Here is a 17,516-nt window from a genome sequence, read left to right on the forward strand (position 1 = left end):
AAGAGATAACACTTTGAAATCCAGATGTAGACATTACTGGTTTAAACAAAACCACTGAGCCGTTGTCTTACGACCAACTGTCTGCTCTGTCGGTTGAGGGACGAGCGCTGTGTAGGAGTGATGCCACCTGTCGGAGGACAAAACCACTGGGCCGGAGTATGTCCTCCACACCCCTTTTGCTTAAATACAACACAATCTCAACTGGGTAGAAAGCAGGTAGCAGAATCAGTTCTTCAACACATTTAACTTCTACCACCAAGTTTGTTAACATGTTAGAATGTAATATTTATGTACAAACAGTACATATAGGATTCAGAGGTTGTGTGAGCATCATTCCCTGTGTACATTTTATTTAACTAGGCAAGTCAGTTAAGAACAAATTCTTATTTACAAATGACGGCCTACCCCAGCCAAACGCGGACGACGCTGGGTCAATTGTGCGACGCCCCCTATGGGACTCTCAATCACGGCCGGTTGTGATACAGCCTGGAATCGGACCAGGGTCTGTAGGGACGCCTCTAGCACTGAGATGCAGTGGCCACTCGGGAGCCCCCCACGTTGACAGAGAGATATGGTATGTGTTTCTTTCTATGAAATAGGAAGCCAAAGTAGTCCAGAATGTGGGGAAATATTCCCATTGACACATACTACAGTAGTTGCTATTCATTATAGTACAGAGATGCCACAGTTTATCTACCACAGATTTCCAAAGAGGACACAAGATATAACTTGTCACATTTTTTTTTCATTTTTTAAGCAAACCTAAGCTACTACAGTACAACAGTGATGCTAAATATAAACGTATTTCACAATTATAAACTGGGTGGTTCGAGCCCTGAATGCTGATTGGCTGACAGCCGTGGTATACAGGTATAACAAAACATGTATTTTAACTGCTCTAATTACATTGATAACCAGTTTATAAAGGCACCTCGAGGGGTTTGTGGTATATGGGCAATATACCACAGCTAAGGGCTCCGCATTGCATCATGCATAAGAACAGCCCTTAGCCGTGGTATATTGGCCATATACCACAACCCCTCGGGCCATATTGCTTAAATATACTCATGCAGAAACGTATATTTAAGTCTATGAGGGGTGGGGCTTATTGGGCATTACTAACAGCCAACCAGAGAGTTAAGGGGGAGTTCAACACGTAGTGTGGCTAAAACTTGAACCAAACCACAGCAAAGAAATTATATGACCATAAAGGAGTCAGAGAATAAGACTCTCCCTCGCAACAATTTCCTTAAACATTTAATTTCTCACCATTAAAAAAAAAGAAGCAACTCTTAAGTATTTGATGTTACAAACATGAATACATTTCCAATTACTTTTCAGATTCGAACATCCTTTTCGAGTTGCATTTTTCCTGCATCCAACAATGTGACCACAGTTGATCTGGGTCATGGGTAGTTGATGTACTGTTTTCAGTTGATCTGGGTCATGGGTAGTTGATGTACTGTTTTCAGTTGATCTGGGTCATGGGTAGTTGATGTACTGTTTTCAGTTGATCTGGGTCATGGGTAGTTGATGTACTGTTTTCAGTTGATCTGGGTCATGGGTAGTTGGAAGTCACTAATGAAGGGCAGAACATGGTCATGATTACCTTGGTGCGAGGAAGAAGGTGTCAATAATAACTTCATGGTTAGGATTAAGCAGAGTTTTACCATTGTTTATGCAAAAGGAGGGGGGGTTATGTGGGTGTGTAACTAAATGTAAATAATGAATGTGTGGTTATATACAAATAAGGTGTCAGGAAGAGTGTTGCTGTATGCCTGGCGGGCAACGTTCCATGTCACCGTGTGTGTTCACACTGTACAGACGCTCAACAGCAGCAGACCTGCTCACTGTATACATGGGGCTGCAGGATAACCACCTCCTTCTGCAGTGTGCTGGACCGTGTGCTCCTGGAGGGCTCCTAGGTTCACAAAACGCTCCCCGCACCACACGCACTTAAACTGGGCTTCCCGCGAGTGCACCGCCTGGTGCTTCACCAGGTGTTCCCGCTGTTTGAAGCTCTTGTCGCAGCTGGAGCACTTGTACGGCTTCTCCCCGGTGTGAACGCGGCGGTGACGTTGCAGCTCCGAGGAATACTTGAAGCGCTTCTCGCAGTCGGGACACTTCAGGGGCTTCTCCCGGGACGGGTCGCAGCGGTGCGTCACGAACTCAGATGGCGACAGGAAGCGGCGGTTGCACAGGGAGCACTTCAGCGGCTTCTCCTGACAGCTGGAGTTCTGGTGGCGCTGGAGCGTCGACTTCTTCTTGTAGCCTTTGCCACACACGTCACACTTGTAGGGCTTCTCCACCGCCGGCGTGGCCGCGGTCACGGAGCCAGACGCCGACCCTGAGCCGGTGCATTTGTGCCGGAGCAGTTCACCGGATTGGCTGAAGCCTTTCTGGCAGGAAGCACACTTGAACAGGCTCTCCATGCCATGGACGTGCTGGTGGTACAGCAGGTGGGAGGGCTGCAGGAAACCCTTGTCACATAGGTTACACTTAAAAGGCCGGTCGGCTGGGTTCTTGTGAGTGCGGCGGTGACGAACGAGGGCGTACTGCTGCTTGAAGCTCATCTGGCACTCCTCGCACTGGAACGGACGTTCCTCGGAGTGCGTGCGTTCGTGCTGCCGCAGATCCGAAGGCCGCTTGAAGCCCTTCCCACACGAGCCGCAGCGGAACGGCCTGTCCAAGGTCACTGTGGGCTGGCACTGGTGGTGCAGGAGCTCCGACGACTCCTTGAAGTGCATCTCGCACAAATTGCACTTAAACAGGTGCTCGCCGGAGTGGGCGTACATGTGGCGCACGAGGTGTGAGCGGTGCTTGAAGCATTTTTCACAGACAGCACACTTGTAGGGCCGCTCTGAGCTGTGGGTGCGCTGGTGGTGGGCCAGGTGAGAGGACTGGCTGAAGCTCTTGTCACAGGTGTCACACTTGTAGGGCTTTTCTCCCGTGTGCACCCGCTCGTGTCGCGACAGCTCAGACAGATGCCGAAAGCCCTTGTGGCACACTGAGCACTTGTAGGGCCTGTCTGGTCCCGAAGCCTCAAACTCCGTAGGGGCTGAAGCTCCGCACGCTGCCCCGCCACTGGAGGCCTCGCCGGTGGACGGGTTGGCAGCGGAGGAGGTGGGGGTGTTGTTGCCAGAGCCCGGGCGGTAGGTCTTCTCACAGATGGAACACTTCATGGGGTTGTTGCCGTTGTTGTGGGCGTTGTGGTGCTGTGCCAGCGAGGTGAGCAAAGAGAAACCCATCTTACACACGCCACACACAAACGGCTTCTGCTCCACCTGTACACACTGATGCTCCAGCAGATCAGTGGCCTGGCAGAAGATCTTCATACACTGGGTACACTGGAACGACCGATCCCCGGTCCCCATACACTGGTGCTCATGTGGATTAGCTAGGTGGGATATGTCATGGCCGCAGGCTCCGCACTTGTGCCCTCCCTCGCCCCCTACCTGTAGGGAAGGCTGCTGGGCGGGTACGGCATGCTGCTGGCCGTGCTGGGGCTGCTGCTGGAGGGAGGCCACATCCGGCTGGAGGACGATCCCGTACACGGCACAGCCCAGGGCGCTGTCGGAGCCCGGGGGGAGGTTGTGCACCACGGTGGGTGGGGGGGCCACTGCGTGCTGCTGCTGCCACGCCTCAGTCATCCTGCTGCTTCGCACGTATTGATGCAGTTTTGACTGTGTGAGGGGAGGCCCAGGAGTATGGAGGCAGGTTTTGGTCGGGCTGGTGATGTCCAACAGGGGTGTTTTCTACCGGCTCTTAACGACGTCTGTTATCAATAGGTGATACACCTCTGGTCGTCCACTAGTAAAAGGGCAGAAACCCTACAGAGGGAAAGACAGAGGGGGTATATGAACATGATGCAAATGTAGCCGATACATATTTTATGCAATGGATCCATGTATGTTTTTTTTTATTTAACCTTTTATTTACCTAGGAAAGTCAGTTAAGAACAAATTCTTATTTACAATGACGGCCTACACCGGCCAATCCCGTACGACGCTGGGCCAATTGGTCGCCACCCTATGGGACTCTCAATCACGGCCGGTTGTGATACAGCCTGGAATCGAACCAGGGTGTCTGTAGTGACGCCTCTAGCGCTGAGATGCAGTGCCTCAGACCGCTGCGCCACTTGGGAGCCTATGTGCATTGTTTTTAACTGCAACGCTATGGTATTACCATATCTATGGTATTAATACTCTAAAAACAACTGGCATTCTACTGTGTTTTAGGATTTTATACATTTCGAGATGGACATAGGCTACAGCTTTTAAAACCAGATAATGTGATTCAACCCCCTAAAAAATGTGATCATTACACTGGTAGTTACAGGTGTCTATACAAAACGTCACCAGAGATTTTAACTAAACTGATATTGGCGATACCTTCTTCGTCCTCCATTAGTAGTAAATGTTTGTGTCCAGTTGCAGGGGGCCCGTTTAAATTTAGAAAATGCTCCGTTATTAAAATAAATTGTTTTTCTACATGAAGTAATCCAACAATGTGTACGCCGCCATGTTGTCTATTTCAAGTCCTCTCATTGATCGAGACAGGTGTTTGTCATCATGACATGCGACACCACCTGTCTCAATCAACGAGAGATGATTTTAAAAAGACAACATGGCGTGTGTACACATTGTTGGATTAATTCATGGAGCCAAAAAAAAGTTTATTTTAACAATGGAGCATTTTCTAGATTCAAACGGACATGGTCATTCCTGTTACCACGAATCGACGTCGACAGTCACCCAAGTCATAGACTGTTCTCTCTGCTACCGCATGGCAAGCGGTACCGGGGTACCAAGTCCAGCTCCAAAAGGCTCCTTAACAGCTTCTACCCCCAAGCCATAAGACTGCTGAACAATTAATCGAATGGCCACCCAGACTATTTACATTGTTTATTTACATTGTTTTAATACAGCTGCTACTCACTCTTTATTATCTATGCATAGTCACTTTACCCCTACCTACATGTACAAATTACCTCGACTAACCGGTACCCTGCACATTGACTCAGTACCAGTACCCCCTGCATATAGCCACGTTATTGTCACGTAATCCTAGTGTTGCTTTTTATTCGTTTTTTTATTTAATTTTATTTAGAAAATATTTTCTTAATTCTATTTATTTAACTACATTGTTGATTAAGTGCTTGTAAGTCAGCATTTCACGGTAAGATCTACACCTGTTGTATTCGGCGCATGTGACAAATACAATTTCATTTGATAGTATCGCCAGGTTAGTTGATAAATCTGACTGTTTTGTATACCCACACCTGTAACTACCAGTATAATGGTATTTTTTTGTTGTTGAGTTAAATCACATTATCTGGTGTTACCATATGCAGCTACATAAAGGCGAGATGAGAGGAGATTGAGGCAGATTGTTGGTGGTTTGTTTTGAGTTCTCTTTGCATATGTACAACATCATCCTTCTTCGAATAGCAACATCACTACAACAGTTACCTGTATAGCTAACTAGAGATGCTGAGACTAGGTCCAGTCACTATAAAATGACACTGAGCTACATTTTCTCCTATTTAAAAGTACAGTACATAACGCAGCTATACAAGTGACCTATTAAAATGATGCCACATTATAACTGGGTGCAAGATGATAAACTAACGTTAGCTAGCTAGATAATAATTGGTACGCAGCCACATATTTATTAGATACAGAGCATTAGCTAGCGCCAAGCAAGTTACGTGGGTTAGCAATGGCTAGTCGGTTTGCAAAAGCAGATTGCTAATCTCAAAAGATTTCCTCGAAATTATCATTGCATTACCTAGCTAATATCTAGGCCTATAACGTCGCCGGCAACGAGCAACACAGCTGTTGTTAGCTAACGTTACTGCCTGCCTGAGAAAAGACTAAACAGATGGCTAGCTACCTAGCTAGCTATTTCAGAATAAAAAATGGAAACGTCGAGGCCCCATCGATGGTCTCCGATTCTTCTAGCCCCCGACCTAGGCCGCCCTACGCGAGCTATACACTCCCTTTTACAAAAAGCGGCGTAATACATGTTCATGCAATCATAAATACAACATAACAAATAAGTAAACACGGTTGACAGCTTACATTTCGGTATGGCTCTCAGTCATTGAGTCAGCCTCTTCCTCTGGAGCCAGGACAGGAGTCGACCTTCGATAAATATTTGGCTACGGCTAGCGGAGGACCGTGGCGAGATGAGAGCGGAACGCCATCCACTAATAATGTACACCGGAAATCTCCACAGCCTGCATAGCTGCATCACTCTCCAGGGTGTAGATTAAAATGTTAAAGCTAGATTTTCCCCGTTCTGTATCATGATGCAAGGTTGTCCTTAGTTTTCAGTCATCCAACCGTTCTACTTCAATTTGGTATAACTTTGCTGTATAATTTTAACCCTCCTGCTGTGTTCCGGTCGAATTGGACGGATTTACAAGTTTCCTCTCTGAAAAATGTAGTTCATTTAATCTGATTGTCATAAGGTTCCACGACTTTGTCCACACAGGGCATCTGAACACACAAAATACATTTTGATGATTTTCATAAAATTTGGGGTGTTTTATTTAGCTTTTGTACACCTGTGGTGTTCCCGGTCAAAAATGACCGGTCATTAGAAATGAATGGGTGAGACTACAATTAGTGTGTAAAATTGAGTTCAGGCACATGCCCATTCATCAGATGGACACACTTCCTCTCCCAGATCCCCACATGCATGTTTGTTTGAACACACACACACACACACACACACACACACACACACACACACACCTCACTACCCTTCTTGGCTTCCATGGCAATCCCTACGGGAACCTTTCCCCCACGGCAACCATACCTGTTGGCATTCTCACAAACAATCGCAACATTATTTCAATAATATATAGAAGCTTTTCTCGCAGCTCTGGTTTATAAAAGCTTTTTTGAGGCCTTGCTCACAATTCATTCTGTGGCAGCACAATGACCAAAACAATATATTGTATGTGAGGCTCATGATCATATCTTTGATCATGACACTGGTGATGAGTAGAGAGTCCTTGTTAAACTTTGACACAAAGTAGTCTGTGATAAATAGCACAATATGTTTCATCTGAGTATTTGTTATAGTCAAAATAATCCATACATTATGCTTTTTCTTTTACTCAAAAACGAGTTGTATGAGCTCAGGTCAATGAGGCCTACAGGCCATAAATAGCAAATAGAAGTTCAAAACTTATGTTCACGAGAACTTAAGTTGATAAAAGGTTCTAACCCAACATTAGGTGATAATATATCTATTATTATGGATTTATAATCGGCTATAATGGGGCGGTCATTTTGGACCCGGAACACAGAATGAATTAACATGAAACGAACACAACAAGAGGGTTAATGCATTGTAAAGCCAAATTCTATATTCGTTACTAATTGAAGCACTATGAACATTGATACACACTAGGCTACTGTAGCTGTAATCAGAATATGTACAGATTGATGAACATTTAATTTTCCTGGATGAATGGGGGTGGAGTTTAGTATATGGGTGTGAGTCACGGCACCAATGTGACTGATTGAGTTTTAAGTCATCAGAGCCACAATTAATATATTACTTCAAGTGATCTTGTAAAAGATTATAAAGGATGCAACACAAATAAAATAAAGGTTAAGTATATAGTATGTCAGGTACAGTACAGTTACACACTGCACACGTTTACATAGTACTTACAATCAGTTTTGTGTATTTACAAGGAAATTGACATGCAGGCAACATTGAGAAAAATGTAAATGTCCCCTCACTGGCTTTAGAGACTTGGGCGTGCGCAGTACGTAGGGACGGCAACCGTTCAGCATAATGCACAGACACTATGGAGGCTTCTGTCTAGAGCGCCTGGTTACATTGTATGAGCATTTTTAAACTCTTAATGGTTAAATTAGTGAGACATAGATGTCGTTGTTTCAATAGTTTGAGTGGGAAACATATACTATCATCTTAAAATGACATGTTGAATTATTTATCAATATTAAATGATTGTATATTGCGCTAATGTCCCTGATGTGGCCAGTTTGTGTTACTACCTTACACAAGCTCGTTTTTTCTCAAATACATATATATATTTTATATATATATATATATATATATACTTATTGCAGATAAACCAGTATACAAACAGACAATGATAACATATGCTAGGGGGTACAACAAATTACAGATTATACAAAGACCTTAAAAGGAACACACATATTGATTGTTTTAACAGATTTGTTATTTGAAGAATGTTGAATTTTTTATATATTATTTTATTTATTTCACCTTTATTTAACCAGGTAGACAAGTTGAGAACAAGTTCTCATTTACAACTGCGACCTGGACAAGATAAAGCAAAGCAGTTCGACACATACAACAACAGAGTTACACATGGAGTAAAACAAACATACAATCAAATCAAATGTATTTATATAGCCCTTCTTACATCAACTGATATATCAAAGTGCTGTACAGAAACCCAGCCTAAAACCCCAAACAGCAAGCAATGCAGGTGTAGAAGCACGTGGCTAGGAAAAACTCTCTAGAAAGGCAGGAACCTAGGAAGAAACCTAGAGAGGAACCTGGCTATGAGGGGTGGCCAGTCCTCTTCTGGCTGTGCCGGGTGGAGATTATAACAGAACACGGCCAAGATGTTCAAATGTTCATAGATGACCCTGCAGGGACAGATAATAATAATCACAGTAGTTGTCGAGGGTGCAACAAGTCAGCACCTCAGGAGTAAATGTCAGTTGGCTTTTCATAGCCGATCATTGAGAGTATCTCTACCGCTCCTGCTGTCTCTAGAGAATTGAAAACAGCAGGTCTGGGACAGGTAGCACGTCCGGTGAACAGGTCAGGGTTCCATAGCCGCAGGCAGAACAGTCAATAATACAACAGAAAAAATCTATATACAGTGTGTGCAAATGAGGTAAGATAAGGGAGGTAAGGCAATAAATAGGCCATGGTGGCGAAGTAATTACAATATAACAATTAAACACTGGAGTGATAGATGTGCAGAAGATGAATGTGCAAGTAGAGATACTGGGGTGCAAAGGAGCAAGCTAAATACATAAATAAATACAGTATGGGGATGAGGTAGTTGGATGGGCTATTTACAGATGGGCTATGTACAGGTGCAGTGATCTGTGAGCTTCCCTGACAGCTGGTGCTTAAAGCTAATGAGGGAGATAGGAGTCTCCAGCATCAGGGATTTTTGCAGTTCGTTCCAGTCATTGGCAGCAGATAACTGGAAGGAAAAGCGGCCAAAGGATGAATTGGCTTTGGGGGTGACCAGTGAGAAATACCTGCTGGAGCGTGTGCTACGGGTGGGTGCTGCTATGTTGACAAGTGAGCTGAGATAAGGCGGGGCTTTACCTAGCAAAGACTTGTAGATGACCTGGAGCCAGTGAGTTTGGCGACAAGTATGAAGCGAGGGCCAGCCAACGAGAGCGTACAGGTCCCAGTGGTGGGTAGTATATGGGGCTTTGGTGACAAAATGGATGGCACTGTGAAAGACTGCATCCAATTTGTTGAGTAGAGTGTTGGAGGCTAATTTGTAAATGACATCGCCGAAGTTGAGGATCGGTAGGATAGTCAGTTTAACGAGGGTATGTTTGGCAGCATGAGTGAAGGATGCTTTGTGTATACAGAGAAGAGAGTCGGCCCGAGAATTGAACCTTGTGGCACCCCCATAGAGACTGCCAGAGGTCCGGACAACAGGCCCTCCGATTTGACACACTGAACTCTATCAGAGAAGTAGTTGGTGAACCAGGCGAGGCAGTCATTTGAGAAACCAAGGCTGTTGAGTCTGCCGATAAGAATGTGGTGATTGACAGTCAAAAGCCTTGGCCAGGTCGATGAATACGGCTGCATAGTAATGTCTCTTATCGATGGCGGTTATGATATCGTTTAGGACCTTGAGCGTGGCAGAGGTGCACCCATGACCAGCTCTGAAACCAGATTGCATCGCGGAGAAGGTACGGTGGGATTCGAAATGGTCGGTAATCTGTTTGTTAACTTGGCTTTCGAAGACCTTAGAAAGGCAGGGTAGGTCTGTAGCAGTTTGGGTCTAGAGTGTCTCCCCCTTTGAAGAGGGGGATGATCGCGGCAGCTTTCCAATCTTTGGGAATTTCCGACGATACGAAAGAGAGGTTGAACAGGCTAGTAATAGGGGTTGGAACAATTTCGGCAGATAACTTTAGAAAGAGAGGGTCCAGATTGTATAGCCCGGCTGATTTGTAGGGGTCCAGATTTTGCAACTCTTTCAGAACAGAGAGCAGCTGGGAGGTGGTGACAGTGTTTCCTAGCCTCAGAGCAGTGGGCAGCTGGGAGGAGGTGACAGTGTTTCCTAGCCTCAGAGCAGTGGGCAGCTGGGAGGTGGTGACAGTGTTTCCTAGCCTCAGTGCAGTGGGCAGCTGGGAGGTGGTGACAGTGTTTCCTAGCCTCAGAGCAGTGGGCAGCTGGGAGGTGGTGACAGTGTTTCCTAGCCTCAGAGCAGTGGGCAGCTGGGAGGTGGTGACAGTGTTTCCTAGCCTCAGAGCAGTGGGCAGCTGGGAGGTGGTGATAGTGTTTCCTAGCCTCAGAGCAGTGGGCAGCTGGGAGGTGGTGACAGTGTTTCCTAGCCTCAGTGCAGTGGGCAGCTGGGAGGTGGTGACAGTGTTTCCTAGCCTCAGTGCAGTGGGCAGCTGGGAGGAGGTGACAGTGTTTCCTAGCCTCAGAGCAGTGGGCAGCTGGGAGGTGGTGACAGTGTTTCCTAGCCTCAGAGCAGTGGGCAGCTGGGAGGTGGTGACAGTGTTTCCTAGCCTCAGTGCAGTGGGCAGCTGGGAGGTGGTGACAGTGTTTCCTAGCCTCAGTGCAGTGGGCAGCTGGGAGGAGGTGACAGTGTTTCCTAGCCTCAGAGCAGTGGGCAGCTGGGAGGTGGTGACAGTGTTTCCTAGCCTCAGTGCAGTGGGCAGCTGGGAGGTGGTGACAGTGTTTCCTAGCCTCAGTGCAGAGGGCAGCTGGGAGGTGGTGACAGTGTTTCCTAGCCTCAGAGCAGTGGGCAGCTGGGAGGTGGTGACAGTGTTTCCTAGCCTCAGAGCAGTGGGCAGCTGGGAGGTGGTGACAGTGTTTCCTAGCCTCAGTGCAGTGGGCAGCTGGGAGGTGGTGACAGTGTTTCCTAGCCTCAGAGCAGTGGGCAGCTGGGAGGAGGTGCTCTTATTCTCCATGGACTTTACAGTGTCCCAGAACATTGTGTTCTTAATGTACTGCTCCATTTCCTTCTAGAAAACACGGAAGAGTGCTTTTTTATTAGTGAATTTACATTTATGAATATGACATTTTTCCATTAGCACAATTCGATTTATGAGGTAAAATTGTTTTTCTTTATCATCATGGTTAAGGAAACAGAGCAGCACATTCTCCCATAAAAAAAACAAAAGTCATCAAGATTATAATAATTATAAAACCATGAATATCTTTCCATTATGTTTTTACATGTAGACGATGCTAAAATAAATGCAAAACTGTTTCTGGATGCTCAACACAAAAAGTACAGTTAATGTCAATGTCTTTTTTGAGTTTCTTCAGGTAATGATTCACAGGGTAATACTTATGGATCATTCTGAAAGAGACCTCTTTGAACCTAGTTAACAAGCAGGTATTTGTGTGGTAATAACCATCATTTTCCCCAACAGATATTAGTGACAAATGTATTCCAGTAAATTGTGACATAAGGAATGGATACAATATCCCTTTCAAATAAAGCACGTATAGATCTGTTGTTCTGAAGGAAAGCTTGTATTTTCACCCCATAACATTTTGTGTAATTACACATCCTTTTTGCCTCAGACGGGCGAAGGGAAAGGGGGATACCTAGCCAGTTGTACAACTGAATGCATTCAACTGAAATGCCTCTTCCGCATTTAACCATTAATCGAGATCCACGTATTCGGCGCCCTTCGAACAGTGGGTTAACTTCCTTGTTCAGGGGCAGGAATTCGATCCAGCGACCTTTCGGTTACTGGCCCAACGCTCTAACCACTATGTTAGTATGAACGTTTATATTCATCACGATGACATAAAATAGATTACGTAAAACAGATCAATCAATATATGTTGTTTTGTACTGTTCATTTTGAGATGCGCGGGACTTAATGAAATGGCACGGAAAATTCGGGGCAGTCCCGCTTTAAAAGTCGCTGACATTCAAACTATCACTTAAATCGCACCCCATCGTTGTCACTGTTGATATCTTATGCTGTTTAAATGAACTAACCTAACAAGTGGTCTGTTCCCTTTCCCATAATGGCAGCCTCCCGAAGTTGCAACTCAACATCCGAAATGCCAAAATATAGATTGAAGCCTTCTATAAATTCTCATCCAAACAACCCTGTATAGGTTTTTCCAAGTTTCCATATGGCCTCTGAATGGTGTTAGTTTAAACAGCGATACACCCCCAAACGTTTACCCCCTGTTCTATTGATTTCAGGGTGATATCGTGTTAGAGGAATTTATTTCCTATATGTTTATTAACCAATTCAATTAAAACACTCTGTCCGTTTCTAAGAATTTGTAAGATACTTATTTGCATAAAATGGACAGAGACCTGTCTCAAAATTAATCAGTATCGTTTATTTTCGGAGAGCTCTCCACAAAATATCATGTTCATTAGTTTATATACCTCATATTTCGTCATAAATGTCTCTCCTCCTCTCAGATACAATGGCAGTATAGTTCACAAGCCTTCCCTCATTGTCTGCCACCTGTTAAACAATCTACTACAAGCCCAAGGTCTCTCCCCTCCCTGGGTAGAGACAGAATGTCCTGTAAGGAACACAGCATCCCAGCCGGTCTGACGATAGCTCCATTTGTTTCTAACAAGGAACAGAAAGTCCTTCTTCTAATTCTGGACTAAAACTACACACATTGTATTCAGTATTATGATTATAATAACATTCATACATCCATACAGTAACATAGTAGTATTCTGTTTAGTTATAGTTCTAAGTTAAATGTATACAATTTTGTCATTATTCATAAAAATCACATAACATATCGATAAAGTTATTAACAGTTATTTTTAATGCGTTACACTTGCCGCGTTGGCCAAACACTTTAATCAAAACGCAACACTTACAAAATGTAGCTAGATGTCTTCTACAAATTGTCTTCTAACCAATGACGTACACACTATTCCCAGATTCCGTTTTTTGAGCTGTGTTAGTTTAAACAGGATGCGCCACCTCATTTTCCTCCTCTCTCGCCCATTTGATTTCAACGTGATATGTGTGATTGACAAATAAGTGTGTGTTGCGGTTCTCTTTCCGTTTTAGCGACCCAAAATGTAGCGATCTGTCTTCTGCAGGTTGTTCTCTAACCATGGAAGAAAGATATCCAGTTTCCATGTGTTTTTTAGTTGTTAGTTTCAACAGCGCGTCGCCTACATCCTGAATTCTCCCCTAATCGATATCAGTGAATTATTGCCACGGTTTTTGGTGCGTGTGCAGTAGTTTATAAGGTGCTCGTTAAAAAAAAAATACAAGTAATATGATTACTATTGTTACACATGTATGTATACATTGTATGTTTAGGTTTTCAATATATCACGAACTGTTTGTGCATATTAGTTATTGTTTTGGACAGTTAAAACTGTTTTGACATTGGGCTATTTATCAAAATGTCCAACCAGCGTCTTATTAACAGGAAGAAGAGACTATCAACTTCCATTGAACTATCAACTTTCATTTCCAATGGTATTGTACTTAATCAGATAAAAAAAACTGCTGAATGAGTCCAAAAAACATGCTGCGTTAGAATTGCTTTTAATAATCTACCAGAAATCACGGGTTTGCTCTGCCAGTAGAATCCGCAGCAGCCTCTAATATGTGGGCGGAACAGCCGGCAACATTGTAGTAAAGTTATTGTAGCTTCCACTCCCATTCCAGTCCACGCGGCATCACCATACCAACAACAACTAATACCACGTTTAGCTAACTAGCTACTGTACCGGACTACTTAGCTAGCAAAACTTTATTTAGGTTTTCACCTCGCAATATTCATGAATGGTTGAATAGAAGTTTGAAGAAATATTCCTCAACATGTCAAATTTGAAGAAACGTCACTCCAAGTCCTCGGGGGAATCAGGCGTTCACGAAGAAGTGTTTTCTCTGGTTGAAGGCAGTGCGCTCTCAAACCCAACTGAAAGAAAGAGAAGTAAATTTGGCAGCATCTCCGGGGAGAACACAGTTGAACTGAAAAGAACTATAACTCTACTGAATGGTGTTGCTATCATCGTGGGTAGCATCATCGGCTCGGGGATATTCGTGACACCCATCGGGGTAGTGAAGGAAGCTGGTTCTGTCGGACTGTCGTTGATCATTTGGGCAGTGTGTGGGTTGTTCTCGACAGTGGGGGCCCTGTGCTATGCCGAATTAGGGACCACCATCACCAAATCTGGAGGAGATTATGCCTACATTCTTGAGGTCTATGGGTCTCTTCCTGCATTCCTAAAACTCTGGATAGAACTACTGATCATCCGCCCTTCTTCTCAGTACATCGTTTCTTATGTATTTGCCACTTATTTACTCAAACCCGTCTTCCCGTTCTCTCCGGTACCAGAAAATGTCGCTAAATTGATCGCCTGCCAGTGTATATGTAAGTCAGTTTGCTTTATGAGATACATATTTTATCTCTACACTTTGAATGAACCTATTGTAGCGACCCGCACAGACAGCTGTGTGTTATGTGTTAGGCTAGTCCTCTGTCTGGCCAATTGTTCCTTTATGATCTAGTCAGGTCATTACACTATGTTGAACCAGTATTTCCTGTCTGGTTGCATCAGCTATTTATGAAATCCCATGCTTCGTAAACGACAGGTGTAGGTAGACTAACAGTGAAACAGGTATCAAATCCCATGCTTCGTAAACGACAGGTGTAGGTAGACTAACAGTGAAACAGGTATCAAATCCCATGCTTCGTAAACGACAGGTGTAAGTAGACTAACAGTGAAACACGTATCAAATCCCATGCTTCGTAAACGACAGGTGTAGGTAGACTAACAGTGAAACACGTATCAAATCCCATTCTTCGTAAACGACAGGTGTAGGTTGACTAACAGTGAAACACGTATCAAATCCCATGCTTCGTAAACGACAGGTGTAAGTAGACTAACAGTGAAACACGTACTTACGGGGCTCTTACCAACAATGCTGAGAGAAAGTAGAGAAATAATAGAAAAGTAAAGCATGTAATAATAAATACACAATGAGTAACGATAACTCTGCTTTATACACGGGATACCACGATGTGCAGGGGTAAGAGGTAATTGAGATACAGTTGAAGTCGGAAGTTTACATACACCTTAGCCAAATGCATTTAAACTAAGTTTTTCACAATTCCTGACATTTAATCCTAGTAAAAATCCTCTGTTTTAGGTCAGTTAGGATCACCACTTTATTTTAAGAATGTGGAATGTCAGAATAATAGTAGAGAGAGTGATTTATTTCAGCTTTTACTTCTTTCATCATATTCCCAGTGGGTCAGAAGTTTACATACACTCAATTAGGTCAGGGCTTTGTGATGGCCACTCCAATACCTTGACTTTGTTGTCCTTAAGCCATTTTGCCACAACTTTGGAAGTATGCATTGCCCATTTGGAAGACCCATTTGCGACCTTGCTTTGACTTCCTGACTGATGTCTTGAGATGTTGCTTCAATATATCTACATCATTTTCCTGCCTCATGATGCAATCTATTTTGTGAAATGCACCAGTCCCACCTGCAGCAAAGCACCCCCGCAACATGATGCTGCCACACCCGTGCCTCACGGTTGGGATGGTGTTCTTTTGGTTGCAAGCCTCTCCATTTTTCCTCCAAACATAACGATGATCATTATGGCCAAACAGTTCTATTTTTCTTTCATCAGACCAGAGGACATTTCTCCAAAAAGTACGATCTTTGTCCCCATGTGCAGTTGCAAACCGCAGTCTTGCTTTTTTATGGTGGTTTTAGAGCAGTGGCTTCTTCCTTGCTGAGCGGCCTTTCAGGTTATGTCGATATAGGACTCGTTTTACTGTGGATATAGATACTTTTGTACCTGTTTACTCCAGCATCTTCACAAGGTCCTTTGCTGTTGTTCTGGGATTGATTTGCACTTTTCGCACCAAAGTAAGTTAATCTCTAGGAGACAGAACGTGTCTCCTTCCTGAGCGGTATGACGGCTGCGTGGTCCCATGGTGTTTATACTTGCGTACTATTGTTTGTACAGATGAACGTGGTACCTTCAGGCGTTTGGAAATTGCTTCCAAGGATGAACTAGACTTGTGGAGGTCTACCATTTTTTTCTGGGGTCTTGGCTGATTTCTTTTGATTTTCCCATGATGTCAAACAAAAAGGCACTGAGTTTGAAGGTAGGCCTTGAAATACATCCACAGGTACACCTCCAATTGACTCAAATTATGTCAATTAGCCTATCAGAAGCTTCTAAAACCATGACATCATTTTCTGGAATTTTCCAAGCTGTTTTAAGGCACAGTCAACTTAGTGTATGTAAACTTCTGACCCACTGGAGTTGTGATACAGTGAATTATAAGTGAAATAATCTGTCTGTAAACAATTGTTGGAATATGACTTGTGTTATGCACAAAGTAGATGTCCTAACCGACTTGACAAAACTATAGTTTGTTAACAAGAAATTTGTGGAGTGGTTGAAAAGCGAGTTTTAATGACTCCAACCTAAGTGTATGTAAACTTCCAACTTCAACTGTATCTACAATTCAAAATGTATAATACCACCATAGAACAATATTACAATGTCCGTGTGTATAGAGTGTGTCTGTATGCGTGTCTGTATGTAACAGTTTAACTTTAGTCCGTCCCCTCGCGCGAACCAGGGACCCTCTGCACACATCAACAACAGTCACCCACGAAGCATCGTTACCTATCGCTCCACAAAGGCCGCGGCCCTTGCAGAGCAAGGGGAACCACTACTTCAAGGTCTTAGAGCAAGTGACGTCACCGATTGAAAGGCTATTAGCGCGCACCACCGCTAACTAGCTAGCCATTTCACATCCTTTACATGTACTCGTGTATGTGTCTCTTCATAGTCCCCGCTGTTCCATAAGGTGTATTTTTACCTGTTTAAAAAAAATCTGATTCTACTTCTTGCATCAGTTACCTGATGTGGAATAGAGTTCCATGTAGTCATGGCTCTATGTAGTACTGTGCTCCTCACGTTACAAACGGATGCCCTTAGGACAGCAATTATTCTAGCCAGGTGGAATGAACCAGCTGTCCTGTCTGATTGCCGTGTTCACCATTCTGTTTCACTGTGAAATGAAATAGAATGATGAACGCAGCGATCAGGCTGGTTCCAACAGGCTAGCAATTCTCCCCTAATTTGCGGAATAAACGTCTGTCTGTCTGTCTGTCTGTCTGTCTGTCTGTTCCAGTGCTCTTGACAGCAGTAAACTGCTGGAGTGTGAAGGCTGCCACATGGGTTCAAAATGTCTTCACTGCAGCCAAGCTCCTCGCTCTGGTGCTCATCA

General features: G+C 44.1%; 2 protein-coding genes across 2 annotated transcripts in view; one reads left to right on the forward strand and one right to left on the reverse strand.

The window, feature by feature from the left end:
- Window positions 1–1,393: 1,393 nt before the first annotated feature.
- On the reverse strand, window positions 1,394–6,219 carry LOC139575495 (zinc finger protein 319). Its single transcript, XM_071400494.1, has 2 exons — window positions 6,084–6,219; window positions 1,394–3,830 (listed from the first exon to the last, which is right to left on the reverse strand). Exon 2 carries the CDS (start codon window positions 3,648–3,650, stop codon window positions 1,848–1,850), a length of 1,803 nt encoding a protein of 600 aa, XP_071256595.1. The 5' UTR covers window positions 3,651–3,830; window positions 6,084–6,219; the 3' UTR covers window positions 1,394–1,847.
- A 7,553-nt stretch (window positions 6,220–13,772) lies between these two features.
- LOC139575158 (large neutral amino acids transporter small subunit 1-like) overlaps window positions 13,773–17,516 on the forward strand; it is a 26,729-nt gene continuing 22,985 nt past the window's right edge. Inside the window, exons 1-2 of the mRNA XM_071400161.1 lie at window positions 13,773–14,625; window positions 17,421–17,516. The exon at window positions 17,421–17,516 is cut by the window's right edge and continues 30 nt beyond it. Coding sequence (XP_071256262.1) covers window positions 14,070–14,625; window positions 17,421–17,516 — 652 coding nt within the window. The 5' untranslated portion in view covers window positions 13,773–14,069. The remainder of the gene's footprint in view (window positions 14,626–17,420) is intronic.

This window comes from Salvelinus alpinus, chromosome 5, assembly GCF_045679555.1.
Source record: "Salvelinus alpinus chromosome 5, SLU_Salpinus.1, whole genome shotgun sequence".
Lineage (NCBI taxonomy): Eukaryota > Metazoa > Chordata > Actinopteri > Salmoniformes > Salmonidae > Salvelinus > Salvelinus alpinus.